At 38.1% G+C, this 20,714-nt stretch overlaps 1 protein-coding gene across 1 annotated transcript in view; it reads right to left on the reverse strand.

Moving 5' to 3' along the window:
• KCNH8 (potassium voltage-gated channel subfamily H member 8) overlaps positions 1-19,707 on the reverse strand; it is a 185,671-nt gene extending 165,964 nt beyond the window's left edge. The window contains exon 1 of the mRNA XM_061996509.1: positions 19,632-19,707. Within this exon, the coding sequence (XP_061852493.1) occupies positions 19,632-19,707 (76 nt within the window). The remainder of the gene's footprint in view (positions 1-19,631) is intronic.
• Positions 19,708-20,714: the final 1,007 nt, after the last annotated feature.

Raw genomic sequence — 20,714 nt, forward strand, 5'->3', positions numbered from 1 at the left:
TCCTAGCATTCATTCTGGACAGGCATACACTTTGGTGAGTGATCATTGCTCCTGTTGCTTCTCTAGGAAAGGATATTTCTTTCCTGATTAATACTATGTGAAGCACTGTTGCAGGACTGCTGTCTATCACTAAATTCCCAATGGCTTGTGAGATTATGATCCAACTTAAGGTAAATGGTAAACAATCACCCAATTGCTCCTGATCTGCTTACATTTCTTTATAATCTACAGTGCACAGCTCCTGCTATGTAGCTTCCTATGTTCATCTCTCTCTATGTCTATTCTATTTAGATATCCCTGCATGAAATGCAAGGGTAATATGAAGGTTTAAATTTTCAATTCAGCTTCACCAAAAACTGAATCAAGTTCAGATCTAGTGCAAAATCATGCAAAATATTATCATCAGTTTTAATTTGGTTAACAGCTTTCAATACATTGCTCTGCAGATGTAAAGTTCTGGCAATGAATATAGTCAGAAGACTTAAGTTCAAATATAGTAACTAACTTGGTTTGCCTGAAACAGAATTGTTTTCAATTTGTATCATTGCAGCAGTTAGAACTTGCTATAAAATTTAAATATATACATGAGAATATGTATAGATTATTTTATAAAAGAAATAGCTCAATATATTTCAATGACAACTTCACAAGTGCCTTCCTATATGACCCTTTAGTCACTGGAAGAAAAGACTGCTTATGCTCTATTTTGTTCTGACAGACTTCAAGTATTTATTCCTTGCCTGCCTGCTCTAGTCATTGGAGAGAATGATACTTTGAGATGGCAAAAAAAATGCTGGGAGCTGCCTGTCCCTTTCCCATGTCTGGCAATCCATTTAGGAAATGGATTCATAATCAAGACACTGAAACATTCAGTCTTCCAGAAGTTTCAAATTTCAAGTTAAAATTGACTGAACTCCTTACACTTAGCTGAAAATTACAGGTGAATGATGCCACTTACAAAAAAAAAATGCACTACAAATAAAAAATGGAATCCTGACTCAGAGATGGATAATTATGTACACATTAACTTCTAATATTTGTTTTCAGAACTGTCAGGAGAGCTTGTTCCTTATTACTCAACTTTCAGAAGTGGAAGTATAAATGCAGGCCAAGCAAACAAAACCCTCCCACTTTTACTCCCTATTAATAAGGCTCTGGAATTATACAATCATCAGTTCTGAAATAAAAATGGAACCTTTATCCCTTAATATTAACAAGTATTTTTGTTATACTGATTTTTAAGTGTGTGATATGGCTACATAGCTTTTCCTAGCAATGAATAAAACTATTTAAAAATATTTAATAATACACAAGGTGGTTCAGCTCAAATGGAAACTACTTTGAAAGCATTTTTAACACTACATAGAACAGGAACTTCAGTAATTACATTATATTCTGACATTGCATGCCAAACAATATTGCTATTTTAGGAAGAAATGGTTTTCATGGAGATAATTCATCAAAAACTACATGATTACTTAGAAGTATCTCACAATTCTAGGCAATTCAATGCAAAGTTCTGGGCCTCCCACTACAAGAAGGAGTGCTGAAGTGTGTCCAGAGACAGTCAACAAATCTAGTGAAGGGTCTGGAGAATAAGTCTGATGAGGAGAGGCTGAGGGAGCTGGGGATGTTTAGCCTGGATAAGAGGAGGCTGAGAGTAAATACGATCGTTCTCTACAGCTACCTGAAGGAGAGTTGTAGTGAGGTAGGGGTCGATCTCTTCTCTCCAGTCATGAATGGTAGGACTCTGGCAGGGAGGTTGCACCAGATGATCTTTTGAGGTCCCTTCCAAATCTTGAGATTCTGTGTGATATGAAGAAGTGGCCTCAAGTTGTGCCAGAGGAGGTTTAGGTTGGACATTAGGAAGAACTTTTTCATGAAGAGGGTTATTAAAAATTGGAATGGGCTGCCCAGGGAGTCATCATCCCTAGAGATATTCAAAAGATGTGTAGATGAAGTACTGAGGGATATGGCTTAGTTTAGTGATCGCATTGGCAGTGTTAGTTTAGTGGTTGGACTCAATGATCTTAAAGGTCTTTTTCAACTGTAACAATTCTGTGATTCTGTGCAATGTGGAATTCCTTGGCCATTAGATTAGAAATTATTGTACTTCTTAATAAAAAAAAACCCAAACAAACCAGGAGCCAGACTATGATCCCCATCCCTAAACCAGTTAAGTTCATATTTCTCAAGTATATTTTCAGGTAAAAACACTATTCTGCAATACTGAAGGCATTAAAAAACTGAATATATAGTCCAATCATGGTTTAATTATCAGAAAATGCATTATGTGCATATTAAGATTGATACTTACCACATATACCTGAAAAAGCCCATGTCATACCCAGATTAGTTAAATTATTGATATAAATAATTATTGATGGCTTCTTTCTCAAATATCACAGCTATCCCCAGCTGCTTCATTTTCTGCGCTACTATGATTTAGATGAAACTGTGTAAAAAATAAATGTTCCTAGAAAACTCCTCTAAGTGTCATTTAGTTCTAAACTGTTTCAAGCAAATAAATTATTCCAGTTAACTTAGGCTGATGAAATTAGCTCAAGTTCCATCTGCTTCCAAAAGATGCACGGAAAGAAAAAAAAACAAAAGCCAAAGTAGCCTTGTTTTTGACCACTTTATTTCACTGTCTGCATCAGTCCTCTTAAAAGAAAGAGGCATAATTCAGATGGTATTCTATGAGATTCTTCCATAAAAGCAGGAAAAAAAAGTAACTCTCAAATACAATTGGTTCCATTGTTTCCATATGTGAGAGATTTGAGTGATTTGAGAGAAGCTATTAAGAGATTCTTGTAAGTGTTATATAGTTCTGAAGGGTAGTTATACAGTCTATTTTAGACCTCTAATTAGAGTGTATCCAAGAAGCATTAAAGTTTAGGAATGCAAGATTCCCTCTGCAGTCAAAAGAGAAAATCATTTTTCCCTACTCCATTTTGTAAATAACTTCAATCAGTTAAGGAAAGAAGAATGCCAAATTTACCAGGCCTTTCAGAGCTACTTTCACCAGGCAAGTGAATCAAGTGAATCATTCAAAGCACACTCCCAAATATCCAATAACACAAATCCCATCTTCAGTCCTTCTACTCACACTTGTGGGAGACTGACGGAAATTTGTTAGCTAAAAGGGAAGAAGGCAGTTCTTAGAAAGGCTCGTATCTAAAATAACAAGAACAATAACTTACATGTATGACTTTTAGACATGGCCTTTGTATTCCAACCAATTCATTTCTTCCCTCAGTAATAAATTCAGAATTACTATATCAAACATTTATTTTGGGATACTGAAGACAAATACATCTGAACTTAGAAAGTGTCAATGCAGAGACAGCCAAGCGTTTGAGTGTTATTTCTGAGGATGGTACTTAAATTGGTGTGGATTGCCCATGTTTGCTGAATCTCTCACGAATGTTTCAGTCTGTTGTTGCTTTTTGTAACAGAGGAAACAGAACATAAGTGAGTGTGTTCCCCTGCACATCTGATTTCCACCCCCCATCTTTTCCCTACTCAACACTAAATCCCCTGCCTATTTTCAGCAATATTTAACAGGGGAGAAGAGGTCTGAAGGGTGTTGAGATACTATAACATTCATAAAACAGACAGGAGAGAAATTATTCATGCCCCATTTTCACAAAGCTTCAGTGTCAGCTTGACTTTATTGAATTTCCAAAAATTCACGTAGGAGCTCAACTGCAAGGGGAAATGGCTTCATGGGTTCTCTGGCACACAAAATCATTTCTTCAGCATTTAACATATTTGCAAGAGCTGAAGAAAGACTTTTGTATCTGATACTTTCACAAATTTTAAATGTTAGAATGTCAGCACTTTTTGAAATTAGGCAAAAGAAAAATATTTTAATTAAAAAAGAAAAGGATTATACAAAGAAACTTTCCAGATGCCCTTTAATACTGTAATCGCTGCTTATTAAAAGTGACCAGTTCAGGGCTAGTGTCTAAAGGCTGCCATTTCTTATCACTAAGTTTGTTTCAGTTGTGGACGAGAACTTGGGCTAGGGCTATAATTCCCATGAGACACTTGTGAAACTTGGATATTATTTATGGAAATAAAAAGTCTCAGTACTTAAACAGCTAGTCTGACAAACATGTAAGCAACTGAAAATCCCCACACTTTGAGGACAGTGCTCATACTTCAAAAAAGGAATTTTCCAATTGATCTCAGTCATGAACTGTCTTAGGAGAAAGGCAAGTTGGGCTGTTGGTGGCCAGTCTGCATGTAAGGTAATGCAAAAAATGTAACCTTGAATAAACAAACAAATGTACATGACTAAAGTACTAGGAGGTTCTGGTCTTGATGATTTAGAAAACACAAAGATACATCATGAAACCTTAGAGTATTCATAGAAGTTATATTTTTGTTTTCAAAACGAAGACTTAGTTTTTAAAAACAAATTTAGCTGTGCCTCAGAAAATAGAGGGAGTAAAAATTCTTACATAAATATGTCATTTTTACTGATGTTAAGCTTCTTTAGATTCTCTTTTTAGGTTTAGAGTTTTATTTTTACTTTTTACTTTTATTTTTTACTTTTTTTATTTTACTTTTAGTCTGAAAGCTGCATTATTAGAAAAACATTTTTATAGGAACTTTTTTATTTTCTCCTGGACATTTCAAACAACATTTATATGGAAAATTTTTTTGTTGCTGACTGAGCATTAATTTTGTGAAAGATATTGCAAGTAAAGATGGAATTATTCTTTATAGACATGCTGTTTTATCATAACATATAGAATCATAGAATGGTAGGGGTTGGAAGGGACCTTTAGAGATCATCCAGTCCAATCCTCCTTCAGAAGTAAGTTCACCTAGATCAGGTCACACAGGAACATGTCCAGGAGGGTCTTGAAGACCTCCAAGGACGGAGACTCCACAACCCCTCTGGGCAGCCTGTGCCAGGACTCCCTCACCCTCACGGTGAAATAGTTTTTTCTTATATTTAAGTGGAACTTTTTGTGTTCCAGCTTCATTCCATTACCCCTTGTCCTGTTGCTAGCTACTTTAGAAAAAAGCGATGTCCCAACCTCCTGACACCCACCCTTTAGATATTTATAAATGTTAATAAGATCTCCCTTCAATCTCCTCTTTTCCAGACTAAACAGCCCCAGTTCCCGCAGCCTTTCCTCATATGTTCCATTGCCCTGATCATCTTGGTGTCCCTGCACTGGACTCTCTCCAGAAGTTCCCTGTCCCAATATGTTGTTAAAGACCCCCTGTCAAGAAAAAACATCTTTATTTCTTTAAAGTCTGTGATTGAGAACACTCCAAGATTGAAAAGGACAGAGATTTTCTGGTTTTAGTGTAGGATGATTTTCTATGACCTAGAGTATCTAGTTCTGTGCTTTGGTCCTTCAAGTTTGTCATTAGGATAGTTTAAGATAAGTTTAACATTTTCTGCTAGTCTAGTTTTCTTACGATATCTTTTTATGACAGTAAATTTGGAAATAGAGGGTAAGGATGGAAACATGCTTTGTGTATACAATAACCTATTCCCATAAAGTATCCTACAGAAAGAATTGAAAGTGCCAAATACATCTCTTTCATGGCAAGGATGGGATAGATATGGTGTAATGGTGGCTTTTGGTGGTGGAAATCTCATAACTGTAACTCTGGTAGTAGTTTGCATTTATGGAAATAAAACACATCCCTCATTCTTCTATATTCTCTATTTCTTTTCTCTTAGAATTAGGCAATTCTAAGATTCAGTCCTCTACCACTATACTTGAGCAACTAAATCACTACTAGAGATATTGAAACTATTTTGATCATGACCTGTCTTGAGTAACAAAATGCAAAAGCCTTCTGAAACTTTTTTTTTTTTTTAAGATTTTAAATCTGATAAAGCTTCAGAAGTGATCTAAACATTCAGGTAATTAAAAACCAAAACACAATGCTTTGTTTCATAACCACAGGAGGTTTTTTGGCATTTGTTTTCCATAACACCAGCATATACTTGATTACAAGTGCAAGTATAAATTAATTCATGAAGCACTGGAAATTTAACAACAAACATAACTTAGCATGGGAAAACAGAACTAGTAGAAAGAAGTATTATTTCTCTAGGTATATTTTATTTCTGAGGATTATTTAACCTTCTTGATAACACAGAGAACAGCTCTTGGCTCTTACCTCATAATCCCAGCACACAAACCTGAACATCATACAATGCCAGCCCTGATATTTGATCTGCTAATCATGTACTTATCTGGCTTTTTTTTTTTTACAGCCCCAAGCTATCAGAATGCTCACTGCAGTGTTTTACTGCCACAAACTTTGCTTGGCAAGCCTGAAAATCTATCAGGAAGCACCTGCTTTCAAGAATAAACTATTCTGTTGTTATATTTAACCTATTGTGTCATTCACAAACTCCCTGGAAGCCACGAGTTAACTATAATAAATGAACACGAAAACATTCAAGTGCTATACAAACTGCTATAACACTCTGAGCATTAAAACTGATGAAATGAAGTCACTGAACTCTGTACAGCAATATTTTAAAATTTAATAGCTAGAAAAACAAATGTCAAAATCTTTGTAATGGTGTTTTAGTTTAATTGTTAATTTTAGAAAAACACTTTCATTACAGTAATTATGTACATTAGAATTAAACATAATCAATTTTATGTACTTCTGAGTATCAAAAAGATTAGTAGACAATATCTTTGTGCTGTAAATATAAAAATCTGTTTCTCTTCCTTCATTAGCACTCATCTTAGAAAGTAATTCCAACACAGAACAGAATGTGTAAAGGTGGCAGAAAATATCTCAATCTTTAACTGTACTCCTTGAGGTATTATTTTCCAATGACAGTTTGTATTGACATATCAGTGACATCAAGCTAGGAAAAAAGACCTACTGCAATTCCCCCAATTAAGTCTAAACTCTTTGCTTTACTCAATTATTTCACTCATCTCCCAAAACTTGGCTTATTAAGATCTATCCATCATGGCGTAGGTCATACAGTATTTCTGTTGCTGGGCTTTCTTGCCTTTCTCTGTCTTCCTTTCATTGGAAAGACTCTGCCTACAAAGAATTCATAAAAGGGAAATGTATTTTGAAAAGTAGAAAAAGGACAAAAGGTGAACGAATTACTACAGTTCCAGATTATTTCTGTATTTAGGTAGCTAATAATTCCCTGAACTCAGTCTCCTGCTTTCCTGGAAGAGACACTCCTTGCACTACTCACTTGTCACTTGTGAGACTGACAGTTGGACTATTTGTCTGTACTTTGCACCTTACTCAATGATGTATATGGTTTCTGGTTCTCTTTCCCCTACTCTGTTGTCTGCATTAGCAGAAATGTTCTTGTTTCATGATTTCTGTGTAAAAGTAGGTATGATAACTCAAAATTCTTACTTAAGTACTTTGCTATATTTCAAGTGAGACTGATATCACATTAAGTTGTGGTTATTTATGTTTAAAAAAAAACACACACAAAGAAAAATGACAGTAGAAATTAGTAACGTTAAAATTATTCAGCACAAAATACACAAAAAAAAAAAAGGCCTGCAACTGCCCTGACAATTCAAGCAGTCATTCCCAGATGACTCTTCAGCAGAAAGAAGAGAAACAGTTCATGTATTCATAAATGGAGCATGTTTTCTTCAGTAATCAAATCATGTTATCACACTCATATATGTTCCAGTATATATAAACATACCTGAAATAAAAAGTGTTGAAAGGCCCAGATAGATGATTGCTTTCTGATGATACCGTTGAAGTCAAAAGAAGCAGGTCTAACACATGATCATTTTTTTTAGTTATGACTAAAAGTGGGAAAAGAGCAATTTAGGTGGCTCCAACTGAATGCAATCGACAAAGTCTCTGTGCATTTCTCAGAGTTTACTGCTTCCGCTATCTGTTTCAATTATTAGCACTGATTTGAAACTGGAATCAAAACCCCAGGTCCCCATCTGGATCCTGCTCATGGCAGTATGAAAATAGCTCAACAGCTGCCTGTTTTATTTGTGTAAGAATTACAACTAATGAGTTTAAATGTCTGCAGTAATTTCCACCTGTCCATCCTGACTCTTGCTGATCGCTGCCTCTGCTGCAGAGGTCTGTCAGCTGCCTGGAAGAGCAGCAGTGGATTTCTGTGATTCTCAGCCCCACTCAAGGAGTTAAGCTGGGACTGTCCACTGCCAGAATGCAATTTGTAGCTACCTAGCAGCTGTTTGGTAAGATCTGATTCACCTCAATAATAGAATCACAGATTGGTAGGGGTTGGAAGGAATCTTTAGAGATCATCCAGTCCAATCCCATTGCAGAAGCAGGTCCACCTAGATCAGGTCACATAGGAAAGTGTCCAGGCGGGTCTTGAAAACCTCCAAGGAAGGAGACTTCACATCCTCCCTGGACAGCCTGTGCCACTGCTCCATTACCCTCACAGTAAAAGACTTTTTACTTATATTCAAGTGGAACTTTTTGTGTTCCAGCTTCATCCCATTACCCCTTGTCCTATTGCTAGATTCAATAGAAAAAGGGATGTCCCAACCTCCTGACATCCACTGTTTAGATACTTGTATTAATGAGATCCCCCCTCAGTCCTCTCTAGACTAAACAGCCCCAGTTCCTGCAGTCTTTCCTCATAAGGAAGATGCTCCAGTCCCCTGATCATCTTGAGTGGTAAGCAGTAAGTGGTAATAGGAGTGGTAAGTTCTATGATAGGGACAAACAGCAAAGATGAGAACAATAGCAGGCCTTTAGACATATTGCAAGCAAGTTTATGGAAAATGTCACGTGATACTCAGTCATGCTCTCATAAAACCCCTAAAATCAGTTAAAACAAAGCAAACAACAAAACCTCCTGGTTGTTTTTATAAAAGTAATCATTTATATATGTAGTCCTTTCTAAAAAAAGTAAAATGAAATTTAAAAAAACCCACCAAACAACCAAGTTGCCACAGTCAATTTTTACTGTGCTTTTTCATCAGGTCAGCTACCTGACTTAGCTTAGCTGCTTCCTTCTCCTATATCAGCCCACATAGAACTTACAATGGGATGAAAGATTTGAATTAATTGGTTTCATTGTCTAAACATTCATCAAGAAGATAATGAACACATTGGCCTATGACACCTGAGACTGTCAGGTGACTTTCCACCAAGTTCTATGTAGGACTGCAGGTAAATTGTTCTCTGAGAAGAGAGAAGGCAGTGCTTTTAATTCTCTCACAAATATAGTCATTCACAGCAATGTTTCTCTGGCCATATTCTGCACTGAAGTGAAGCTTCCCACAGTGCTACTGCCATTTAGTTCATTCCAAAGCACTACCTGCTGCTCACTGAGCAATCCCATCAGTCAATTACTGCTTTGCAGCTGCTCCCTCCTTTTCTCTTTCTTGGCCAAAGATGACTTGTACACTTTAGCACACAAGACTACCTCTTCCCTCTGAAAATCAATCACCACTTCAGTTCATACTGTAAGTAACACTTAAAAAAAAAAAATCAATTTTGTATTTAAGGTAACTTATCTTTTTTTTTTCTAAAGGTTTTAAATGTATCTTAAAGGAGAATAGTCTGCTTTTTCAAAATTCATATGTCACTTATGGTTACTGGCTGCAGTTACAAAAATGAGTTAACAATTATCTGTAGTTTATGACAAATGAATACAACAAAGTCATGGTTTGACATGACAGCCTTTTATGGTAAGGGGGAAGGGGTTGTAAAGATGTCTCCTGTAAGAAGTTGCTCACAACTCTCCCCAGCTCTGAGCCAGACCCACTTCTGGGGCTGAGCCAAGTGGACGCCTCCACAATCACTTTTTAAAAAGAAGCTGGAAGAGGAGGCTTCTTCCTCCATCTTCTTCCTGTTTCTGCCCTTTTTTCTTCTTCTGGCTGGTGGTGGTGCAAGGAGTAGGAACAGTGATAGAAACAACCATGTGGACTCCAAAGTCAGTGACGAAAGAGAGGAGGAGATGTGTTGGTGCAAAGACTCCCCTGCATTCTATGGAGAGGACTGGTGAAGCTGAGATTTATTCTCATTTCTTTAAAGACCTTGCATCAGTGGTAGAGACTCATTTTGATAATGACCCAGTATCAGGGGCAGAGACTAATTTTGCTAAAGCTGGCCCCGGACCAGGGACAGTGACTATGGCTGGAGGAGGCCATGGGGGGGACTGAAACACTTCACTGCAGACCCCACGCCAGGGGTAGTTATTTTTTTTATCACTATGGCTGGAGTAGGCTGTGTCCCAAAGGAGCGAACCAATATCCACAGCTGTAACTGTGAGAAGGAATCCACAACAAAGCAGCTCATTAAACTTATGCCCAGAAGAGGTCTTGTCCCGAGAGAGGGACCCTGTAACTGCAGAAACTGCAACTGTGGCAAAGAATCCACACCTCAGATATTCACCAAGGACTGCGTCCCATATGAGGGAACCTGTATCGGAAGAAGCCGCAGATGTTGGGAGCAACCCACACCAGAGAAGTTCATTAAGGACTGTGTCCTGGGGGAGGAACCCTGTGTTGGAGCAGGGGAAGAATGCCAGGAGTCATTCTCATCTGAGAAGACAGAAGAGGCAGAGCCCATCTGTGAGAGACTGACCACATCCTCCATTCCCTGCCCCCCTGAGTTGTTGAAGGGGGAGAAAGTAGAGATATCGGGAGCAGTGAGCTGGGCCTCGGAAGAAAGGAGGGATGGGGGAGGGAGATCTTAAAGTGCTGGTTGTAATTTTCTCATCATCCTACTTCCTTTTTGCTTTTATTCCTTTCTGTTTCTTGTAGAATAAACTTTCATATTTAACTCTCTAAGTCGAGTACTGGAGTCTCTTTTGCCCAGAACCGTAATTGTCAGTGAGCCCTCCCTGCCCTTGTCTTAATCCATAACAACCTTGCTTATCTTTTTACTCCCATTTCACTGGGGCCTCTGCCATGCTAACGAGAGTAGGGGTGAATGGGGGCACCGAGAGAGAGACTGTCGGTTGTGCTAGCTGGGCCGAACCATGATAGACAAATACAACAAATGCAGAGGAAAAAAAAATGACAAGTTCTCACAGGAATGTCAAAGCCATTGGAAAAAATTGGGTGCAAACCTGCACCCTACCCAAAAAGAATTCTCATATTAGGCTTTAACCAGCAGAGCCTTTAGCACACCTGAAAGTGTTGAACGAATGAATCCTTCATCCTTGGTCTCATACTGCAGTGCAGTGTGTTCATACAACAGACATGAAGTTGCCAAGACTACAGCATTTTTCCTAGGAGAAGGACTCAATGCAATAAGATGCAAGAGACATCATCTGCCTAGATGCAGCCTAGTTGCAGGCAAGAATTGTTGCCAACAGATCCATGGAGCATGCTTTGCTCTAACCACTCTCAGATGTAAACTCTGTAAGGCAACACAAGCAGAGAGTCACTCTCCTGATGAAATCTGAAAATCTTATAAGTCTACTTTAAAAAACACAAAAAGGTAATACAGATATTCAGTATCCTGCTTCTGTTTCCAGCGTAGAAGCAGCTCTTGAGCAGGACTAAGAAGATAACTTTGTCATACTGTGTTGGAGCACAACTCTGCTTGAACCAGGGCCACTGAAGACAAAACATGTTTTAAAATCCCAAATGCTAATTTACAATAAGACTTTAAATAGCCCTCAAAATATAGTATATACTTTCACTATTCAATCACCTTTTCCTACCATGTCAGTGAAGATTCTGTTAATTGTCCTTATTCTTGGCAAACATGCAACTCAACCTCTTCCATTAATATTTATTAACTATACTTTTTTTACACTGAACTTAAAATTATTTAAATATCTAACACACGCTTCTAGAACTACAGATTTCATGAATTGTGTGCTGCTTCTTGCTGTTCAGGAAGTGGAAAAGAGAAAGTATCATGTCCGAACTCTGAGCCTCAAGATCTTTCAACTCAATAAAGAAACATTCCAGAACAGTAAATGAAATGGTTGTCTTTTCTCACAAACATAATCCATATACTCAAGACAGATATAACTGTGATGTGTTTTCATTCGAATCACTGAAAAAAGTCAACTTATTAATGATATACCATGACTATCATCAATTTATTGAAGTTTTTATCCACCAAAGCAGCTGTTTGATGTTACAAAGAGAAGTTTGTTTTTCCTACAAAAATATTTTTTTCCAAAACAATATAATATTCCCATTATATTTGTAATCATCAGTAATTCCAAGATGTCAGAAAAGACACAACTTATGCATGAATATACTGTTCTCATCACAGGAGATCTGACAATTAAGGGAAAAAATAAATCAAGTTATTTGTCTTAGGACAATAAAGTTGCCCTAAAAATGAAGTAAGTAACAAAATGACCAGCTTAGAGTTCTCTTTCATGCATTTGGAATAAGATGTCTATTTCATATCATAAAAAGATGTTGGGAGACATAGAAAACAAAAAGAAAAGGACACCAAAAAAAAGCTGTAGCAGTAAGTTTTAGGTCCATGCTGTCCATATGAATCTTTTTGTATTTCTGTAGGTGCAAACTACAAGGAAGGAAGGAAAAGTGAAATACCACTGGTGACTTTCAACACTTAAAAAGTCTTAAGAGCTGGAACCAGAATTCCTAGCAGATGTAAGGAATGCCTAGAGAAAAACTGATTTCAGTACTGTCATACTGGAAGCTGTTCCCTTCAAAAGGGATAACACCTCAAAGCTGCATGCATCCCCCCAAATATTGGCATGTAATTTCTTCACTGTAAATAAAATCTATTGCATTATTTTTTCTGTATGGTACAATTAAAAACTAATGATACACTAAATGTCTAAAGAAATTTCAAGTTAAATTACTGTGCAGTTTTTCTTCAACTTGTTCTTTCAATATAAGAAAAGTGTAATCAAGACTCAATGTATGGATGTAATTAGATTTTTAGAATTGATCTATTAAAAAAGGCATCATTTTCTGACAACAAATTATCTTTGTTCCCCCTATTTATTTTATCTATCAATATAATTTACATTCATATATATATTTATATATATATAAAAAATATCATATAATATCTTTTTTGTTAAAAGCTGTGTTAACTTTTAACTATTTGTCAAATACTGACTCTTCTAGTCACTTTACTCACAAGGTAAGGTAAGCCAGCTTGTGAAAATGTAGGACTGCTGTAGCAATTGTCTATGGTCACCTTTCTCAGGCTACAGATATTGTGCTACATTTGACTTCTTTTAAAAATGCTTTACACCAGAGTAATACTAACAGTAGTTAATGCTCTGTAAACCTGTACTTTTCCTGATTTATTCTACTATATTCCTGCAGATATATATTTCCTTACACGTTTACATGTGTTTGAGACAATGTCTTTGCTGTGTTTCTGTTGCTCTGAATAATACTCTGAATACATTTTTTTTTTGCGTCCAAAAAGACTGGGAATGTGTCTACAATTGCTACTTGCATAAACAAATTTAAAAATAGGACAAAAGAGAAGTCGATTGTATAAATGCAATGATAGCAATATAAATCTGCTTTCAGAGCAAACTATTTACTCACTGAAATTGTATCAGAGAAGAAAATAGTATCATACATTTGAAGAAAAAGAGAATAGATTTACAGAACATCTCTAGTGGGAACGTTGATAATCATCTAAGATTTAGGAACCCTCTGAAGAGTTTCTTCTGTAATCCATTGATAAATTATACATTCATTCAAACTTACATCACTTCAAACATACAGATTTGTTTTGATCACTGCACTAAGTATGAGGTTTTTTAGTTTCACATATAAATTTTCACCCAGAAACAATAGTGAGGATAATACTCTTGTATTATTCAGAGGTGGAGAGTTCATTATTTAATGATTCTTTTCCACTCTTAGAGTTCAAAGGCTCATCTTGCATTCAAATAGAGAGTTTACTTCTGAAATTACAACGCGGGCTACAAGTTTGCATTTACGAGCATTGACCTCAAACCTTAGATTTCAAACTGGTGTGCTTCATGGGTTACATAGACTTCTGAATGGGTGCACTGCAGGATTGTGATTCTAACTTCTTTCTGTCTAGCAAAAAAACAAACGAGCACTACCTGACAATTCAAATATATCTGTATTTTCTCCAGTGGTAGTATCTTCTCTGGTTATAACATACAGTAATAATGAAAATTAATTACTTAAAAGAATAATCCAGTCTCTGGATATTAAAATGGCACCTGTATGGTTTTTTGCCCCTTGAAACAGATCCTTAGGACCAGAACTCAAGAATTAGTTAAGAAAAGTGGTCTTAAGATACCTCTGAACTCCTGCAATTCTATGTGTTTCAGGCCCAGCTTCAGCTCAAGTTACAATTACAGGTTACTATAGCTGCTGAAATCAAAATTCATCCAAATAAAACAATCTTAAATTACAAGACTCCACACCTCAAACACTTGTACCAAAAGATGAGGAAAAGGTTTTGCAAGTGTCTGCTTAATCTAGCCTCTTGGTTACTTCCAGAGAAGAGGAACAACACAACACAGAATCTAACATCTGACCCTGGTTTGTACTCAAAATCACATCTGTCTTATTTTAGTAACAGAGATACAGTAAGCTGCAACAGTGGCCATGTCTTACAGAGACAAGTACAGAAAGGAAAGTGCTTTCTTTGTGCCCTGAGCTGAGAGCAAGACATTTTCTTGTGTTGACAGTATACTTTTGCAGTAACAAATACATGATTCATTTAAAACAAAACATTGTTTATATCTCCGGCTAAGAAAATAAATGACCAAAATGAGTCTTCATAAAAGGTGACCAACTATATATGTATCTTTAGAAATTTTCTTTTGACTGACTAACTTGATTTCTAGCAGAAAGAACTAAGCCACCTTCACTGCATCTCTGCTCCTTCAGAGGGAGAGTTTGACAGACCCTCAGCTTTTGCATTATCAATGCTTGGAAGTCTCTTTGATGCTGATTAGCATTTTTCACTCTTTTGAATCTTTTGCCTTTGTTTGGTCACAGGCTTTTGTCTTTGGCAGGTAGACCACTCTGATTCTGGAGTCTGAACAATGTCTTCCCCCTGTGAAGCTCAGCTGTTTCCCTATACTTAACACATGCTATTCCTTGAGCCCATTTTGGGAAGAAACACTGAGTAGCATCAGTATCCAAGGAGTATTTTGCTGCTTTTGGAGTTTGTGATAACCATGTTATGACTAAGCAGCACACTGACTAGTCTAGAGATTATAGGATTCAAACTGAATGAGAGACAGAATTGACAACAAAGTTGCAGAAAGTGTTAGTGCATTGACTCAACCTAGCAGACCTCACCAGCTTGTTTATGAAGTAGAAAAGCAAGCGATGGGGGTGGGCTGGGGGAGGAATCTGACCCTGCAATCTGGAAAGATTACTACATATGAAGGCTTTCAGTTCTGTACCAATTGCAATTATGCAAAAGAGACAGTCTGCTTCTACCCACAATGCCTGTGGAAGTATGCTGACATCACATCTGAGATGCTTAAAGCTGTATGTTCTCATCTGGTACCTTTCAGTCACCCCTTAAAGGAAAGTAAAGCAACTGGATAACTGAATCCATCAGATTTATAAGGACTAAATAATGTTATGAAAATTGCTACTTAAGTACAAAGTTCTATTTCTTAATACCTAAGCAAGTCTTTAATTAGAAAATATATCTGAATGTAGAAGTTGTTCTACATACATGGAATTAACAAATTATCACTATTGACGGTGAGCATGAAGAAATTAATTCAGCTTGATCTTCAAATTAGGTTGATCATACAAGACTGTTAGTAAGGATGGGGAAGTACACATTTAATTTGGAAACTGATTGCATTTGATGAACATAATAGACAATTACAGAACTTCAGCTGTCATTTTATAGTATAATCATGCACAAAGTTGTAATAATTTTTAAAATACAAATTGATAAGGCATTTCCTGAACTTCTGTTAACTTTGCTCTCTGAGAAAGTATCACAAATTTTTAGAAACCGCCACCTCTGGTGCAGAATTAATCTATTTAAATAAATAAATACTACATATATAATATTTACTTCCTTATTTTTACATATATATGGAAACAATAGAACATATTTTTCTACCATGCAAACATTTCTGAATGCTTCACCTGATCTAAATAGGAATGAGAAGAAAAAATATGCAAGTTTTCCATTTAAGCGCTTGAAATGAAATAACTGACTTCAGATATCTAGTTTCATAATGTTGGGGGGGGTGGGGACAGTAATTATACTCTTGTATTTGAAATATTCTCACATTTGAAAATAATATTTTGACTTGAAAATCTGAAAAAAAACCCCAAACCAAAAGAACAAAAACAGAAACCCACAATCTACTGATTTGAAAATATGTACATTTGATATCTGAATGAGCAATAACCATATAAACACATTGCTTATGGAGTAAAAACTGTTTGGATGACCTTATGCTTAGTTATTAGAGACAAGAAGCCGTTTGAGAAAGCGTTGGCTTAAACTACAATGTTAGGAACACAAAAGACAGTTCAGAGTTGTAAGAAGGTGAAGTTATAACAACAGATAGGCAAAACTCCGTCATGAAAACACAGACAGGCAAACCCTTAATGCTGTTTTTTCACATATAAATAGGTAATGGGAACTTTACAAGAGATCTCTGGATGCTCCTACATAGCTAAGAGATGCCCCAACATTCCCCTAACACTCTTACATATGTATAACATACACATGGCAATACAAAATACCTATCGTGATAATTCTGAGCAGCTGTCAATCAGCTATCTTCGCTTATTAAAAAATTGCATATCTCAAAAAAGTGGCTTATAATTGCTAATTAGACATGATTCATTGTGATAGTAAAATTAAAAGACTTCTGTGAATGAATTTTTTTTCAAGTTCCATGTAAAGCAAAGCATATTTTCTAATATCATCTGGAATCCCTTTTTGCACTATTGCCCAGAATTAGAATTATCCCTTTTCTGGATTAAAGATGCATTGGTGGATTAGTCTGTCACTGATGACAACATAATATATCCATCCCACAGGCTTAAAATGAAAGGAAGTCTGTTAACTACTGACTATATTAAAACCAAAAGAAACCTGACCTTTGGCAAAATCATATTGTAACATTAATGTATTAATGTGTGAAATCAAAATAGTTTGAGAAATGTAGCCTTAGGTTCAGTGCCCTGTATCAGTTCTATTCCTTTCACAGACTGTATCACCTATAAAACTGGTACAACATGGGACTGCTTCCTGAAAGGGTTAGCCTTCAGTATTACTGCTAGCTTTAGCCACCTGAACAGCCTCAGGGTTAGCACCTGGAAAAGTGAAATAAAAACAAAATTTGCTTTAGTGTTTCTACTTTATATTCAAATATGTATACACATTTTGAAAATTTGTACTTCTTTAACTGACAAAAAAAAAAATCAAATCAAGAACCAACTTTATTTTTCATTCTAGCATTTTTAAAGGAATAAGGGTTGTATCAAAGCAACAAAGGAGATCAGATATTACTGAAGATTGAGCTATGATGTGGACTGGGATACATAACCTTTTTTCAGATAACCTTAAGCTGATTCATCACTTCAACACTCTAAAAGAGGTGTTCTGTTGTTCTGTAAATTAAGAAACATGCTGCCACTTTTCCATAGCTTAGAACGGTACAATCCTCCAAAGTTTTAAGATGTAAGACTACTAAGTAGTTCATAAAAAGTCTTCCTTTGTTAACCTCTGGTAATATTTCACATACTGATAAATGTATAATTATGAGCTTTAGATTAGCCCTGTTTAACAGTTAAGCCAAACTCTGAACTGCTATCTAAAAATAAAATTCACTTCTTGTAATAAAATGACCTGTGCTGTATTTTCTGGAGGTACATAAATATCTAATTACATTCTTTTTTCAATTATATCCTAGGAAAAGGTAAATGAACTGTCAGTATTAGAGATTTCAAAGTAAGAAATTGGGATCTGTTGCATCTTATTTAAGAAAAGACTGGCTCAATTGACTTCATGAAGGTTAGCAGAATTATTGATTTTAAAAAGTAGTGACATTTGCCTACAGATTTCAGCTAAACAATAAACTTTCTACCACACTTGTCTGGTGGTGTCAGTGAGAATTAGATTAGACATTTTTTCTAGTGTCTATTAAATAAAGAGATCTGCATGTTATCACTAATATTGCTTACTAAATTGGATCTTTGAAGAACCATACAGAATTAGCAAAGTGTTTGTGTGTGTGTACAGCCCACAGTCTGTGTGCTCCATCCTTTGGAAGGAAGCCATTGTAAAAGGAGAGGCTCCTGAGCACAAAGCAAGGAAGAACTGCTTCTTTGGCAAATGACAGTATTAGCAACAAAAGTCTTATTATAGCTGCATGCTTCAATATGCAGTAAATAGTACTCATGCACTTTCTAGAAATAAAAGAGTGGAGGATAGAAGAAAGGGACCTTGAGTGTAGTCAAAGGAATTCAAAGCTACATCTAAGTAGTCTTAAGAAGGATTCCTCTATAATGAAGTATCAGTTACAGACAGCCCTGAATCTTGATTAGCTATGTATCCTCAGACTAAAAAAGTAGTTATAATGCAGTTCAGTGCTTCTCAGCAATTAATCTCAGTAACTACATAATTTTCTTGACATTTTACAACTTATTGATTCAGTAATCGTAGTTCAGTTATCTTAATCACACAGTAACCGAACCATTAAGAAGATGACAATAGATACATAATCAGGAAGGTATCAGACTCAATAGATTGCAATGTTTTCAGTCAAGAAACGATTGACAGCAACTCAAATCTAAGGGTTTTTCCACAGTTTTGGATGTCTGGATCTTTTTAAAGGGAATTAAAGGGCAGGGAGTTCATTTTGGCCCGGACCTGCTCTTTTCCTCCATTCTTTTATTTTCTTTAACATGCATGAGCCCTGTCAAAGAAGCAACAAAACTCGAGATCGGGGCAACTCTTCACCCAGTGCCGTAGGGGAGGCAGCCTGGTCCGCGCAGGGGCCAGTCCGGCTCTGAGGCAGCGCCTCGCCGGGGCGCGCTGAGCGGGGCCAGGCCCCGTCCATGGTGCTGCAGCCGGACGCCGCTGCCAGCGCCGCGCTGCCGCCCAACGCCCGCCGGCACTTCCTCCCTCCCTCGCTAACACCCTGCAACAGCTGCTGAGACCGATTTACAGGAGTTCAGCTTTTAGAGAGATTTAGTAGAGAGTCTGGGAGTAGTAATGACAAAAGAAAAGGAAAAAAACCCAAACAAAACCCAAACCAGTGAAATCCCCAACCCTCTTGTCAAAGCCCTGCCCAGCTGTGAACTGCCGCTCTCTCTCAGGCTCTCGGCTGCCAGAAGTGCGGGGCAGGAGGGGAAGCCCAAGCCCCAGCCCCAGCCTAGCGCACAACTTTCCTGCGGGAATTCTGGTTCCGGCGCTCGCCCTGGCCCCGGCCCTCCCGAAGCCCCCTCGCATGAGGTGGGAAGGAGAGGGAATCCAGCACTCTCCTCACCTGCAAAGCTGTTGAGAAGCCAGGCAGGAGAGCGGGAGAGGCTGGGAGCTCCCTCGCCTCCCCCTCCTCGTTACCGGCTTCTGGTACCAAGGCAACCCCAAGAGGGCGGAGAGAAGGGAAGAGCAGGGTCCCATCGGATGCATAGTGTCCCCCGTGCATCCCTTTCTCCGGGAGCCCGGAGCCGACGCCCACTGCCCCAGCCCGGACTCACGTGTGCCGTCAAACCGGGTGGCGATAGTGTCGAGGAAGGTGTTCTGAGGTGCCAGTAATCCCTTCATAACCGGCATTTTTCCAGCGCCGTGAGAGGTTCCCCATCAAAGTTTGCCTACGAGGGTGGTTCGAGAAGAAAGTGCAGGGGGCGCCCGGGGGAAGAGAGGGAGGAGGCGGAGAGATGGAGGGAGGGAGGGAGGGGAAGAGGAGGGGGGAGGAGGATGGGGATGCCGCCGCGCCGCCCCTGGCGCCGGGAGCCCCCTGCTCGTCAGCCCCGTCCCGACGCTGTCTGCCGGGAGCGGCCGCCTAAGCGCCGCGCTCAGCTGCGGAGCTGCCGCCGCACTCCTCGTATCTTCCAAAAAGAAAGGAGGAAGGGGGCTCCGGCAGTGAGCGGCCGTCAGAGAGAACGGGCAGATGGGGAAGAGCAACCTTTATCTACCTGCAAGCTGGAGTGGGGAGGGAGCAGCACAGGAACCAGCCCCTCCTCCGCCCCTAGCCCGACCAGACCACTCCGGCTCTCAGCTCAGACACATAAGTTTCCCAGGCTTGAGGCACGTTAGCTCACTTGCACCCAGTCTTGTGAATAACAATACAGCAGGGTACAGCTTGCTATCATTGCTGAAAGGAGAAACACTATTGTAGGCAGCTAGTGCCCCTGCAGATGTTTACTGGGGAGCAAGACCTGAACACACAGAACACACTCCATCAGGTGTGTAGTCTCATGTTATTTGCAAGTTGAAGCTATTTTACTTATTTCTTTAAGGGATAGGACATTTTTAACTGCAGTGTAAATAGCTCCTAGAGAATTTTGGCAGAAATTCCTCCCTGAAAAAAATCCTGTAAGGGAAAAAAAAAAAAAAAAGGTTGTTTTTTTTTTTACTAACCAAAGAGAACACAGAGACTTCAGTATTAGCCCAGGAGGTCTAACGTGCAAATGAAAATAAAGACAGCCAAAAATGAAGAAGCAGGTGCACAAGCTGCTCCCACATTGGGATGAATAACTTGCTCAGGCTGGTACCACGGCTTTTTAAGTGCTGCCAGAGATAGTGCCTCCATGCTCTACAGTCATTTCAGTTACTGTAGC

Source organism: Colius striatus, chromosome 5 (assembly GCF_028858725.1).
Source record: "Colius striatus isolate bColStr4 chromosome 5, bColStr4.1.hap1, whole genome shotgun sequence".
In the NCBI taxonomy this organism is placed as follows: domain Eukaryota; kingdom Metazoa; phylum Chordata; class Aves; order Coliiformes; family Coliidae; genus Colius; species Colius striatus.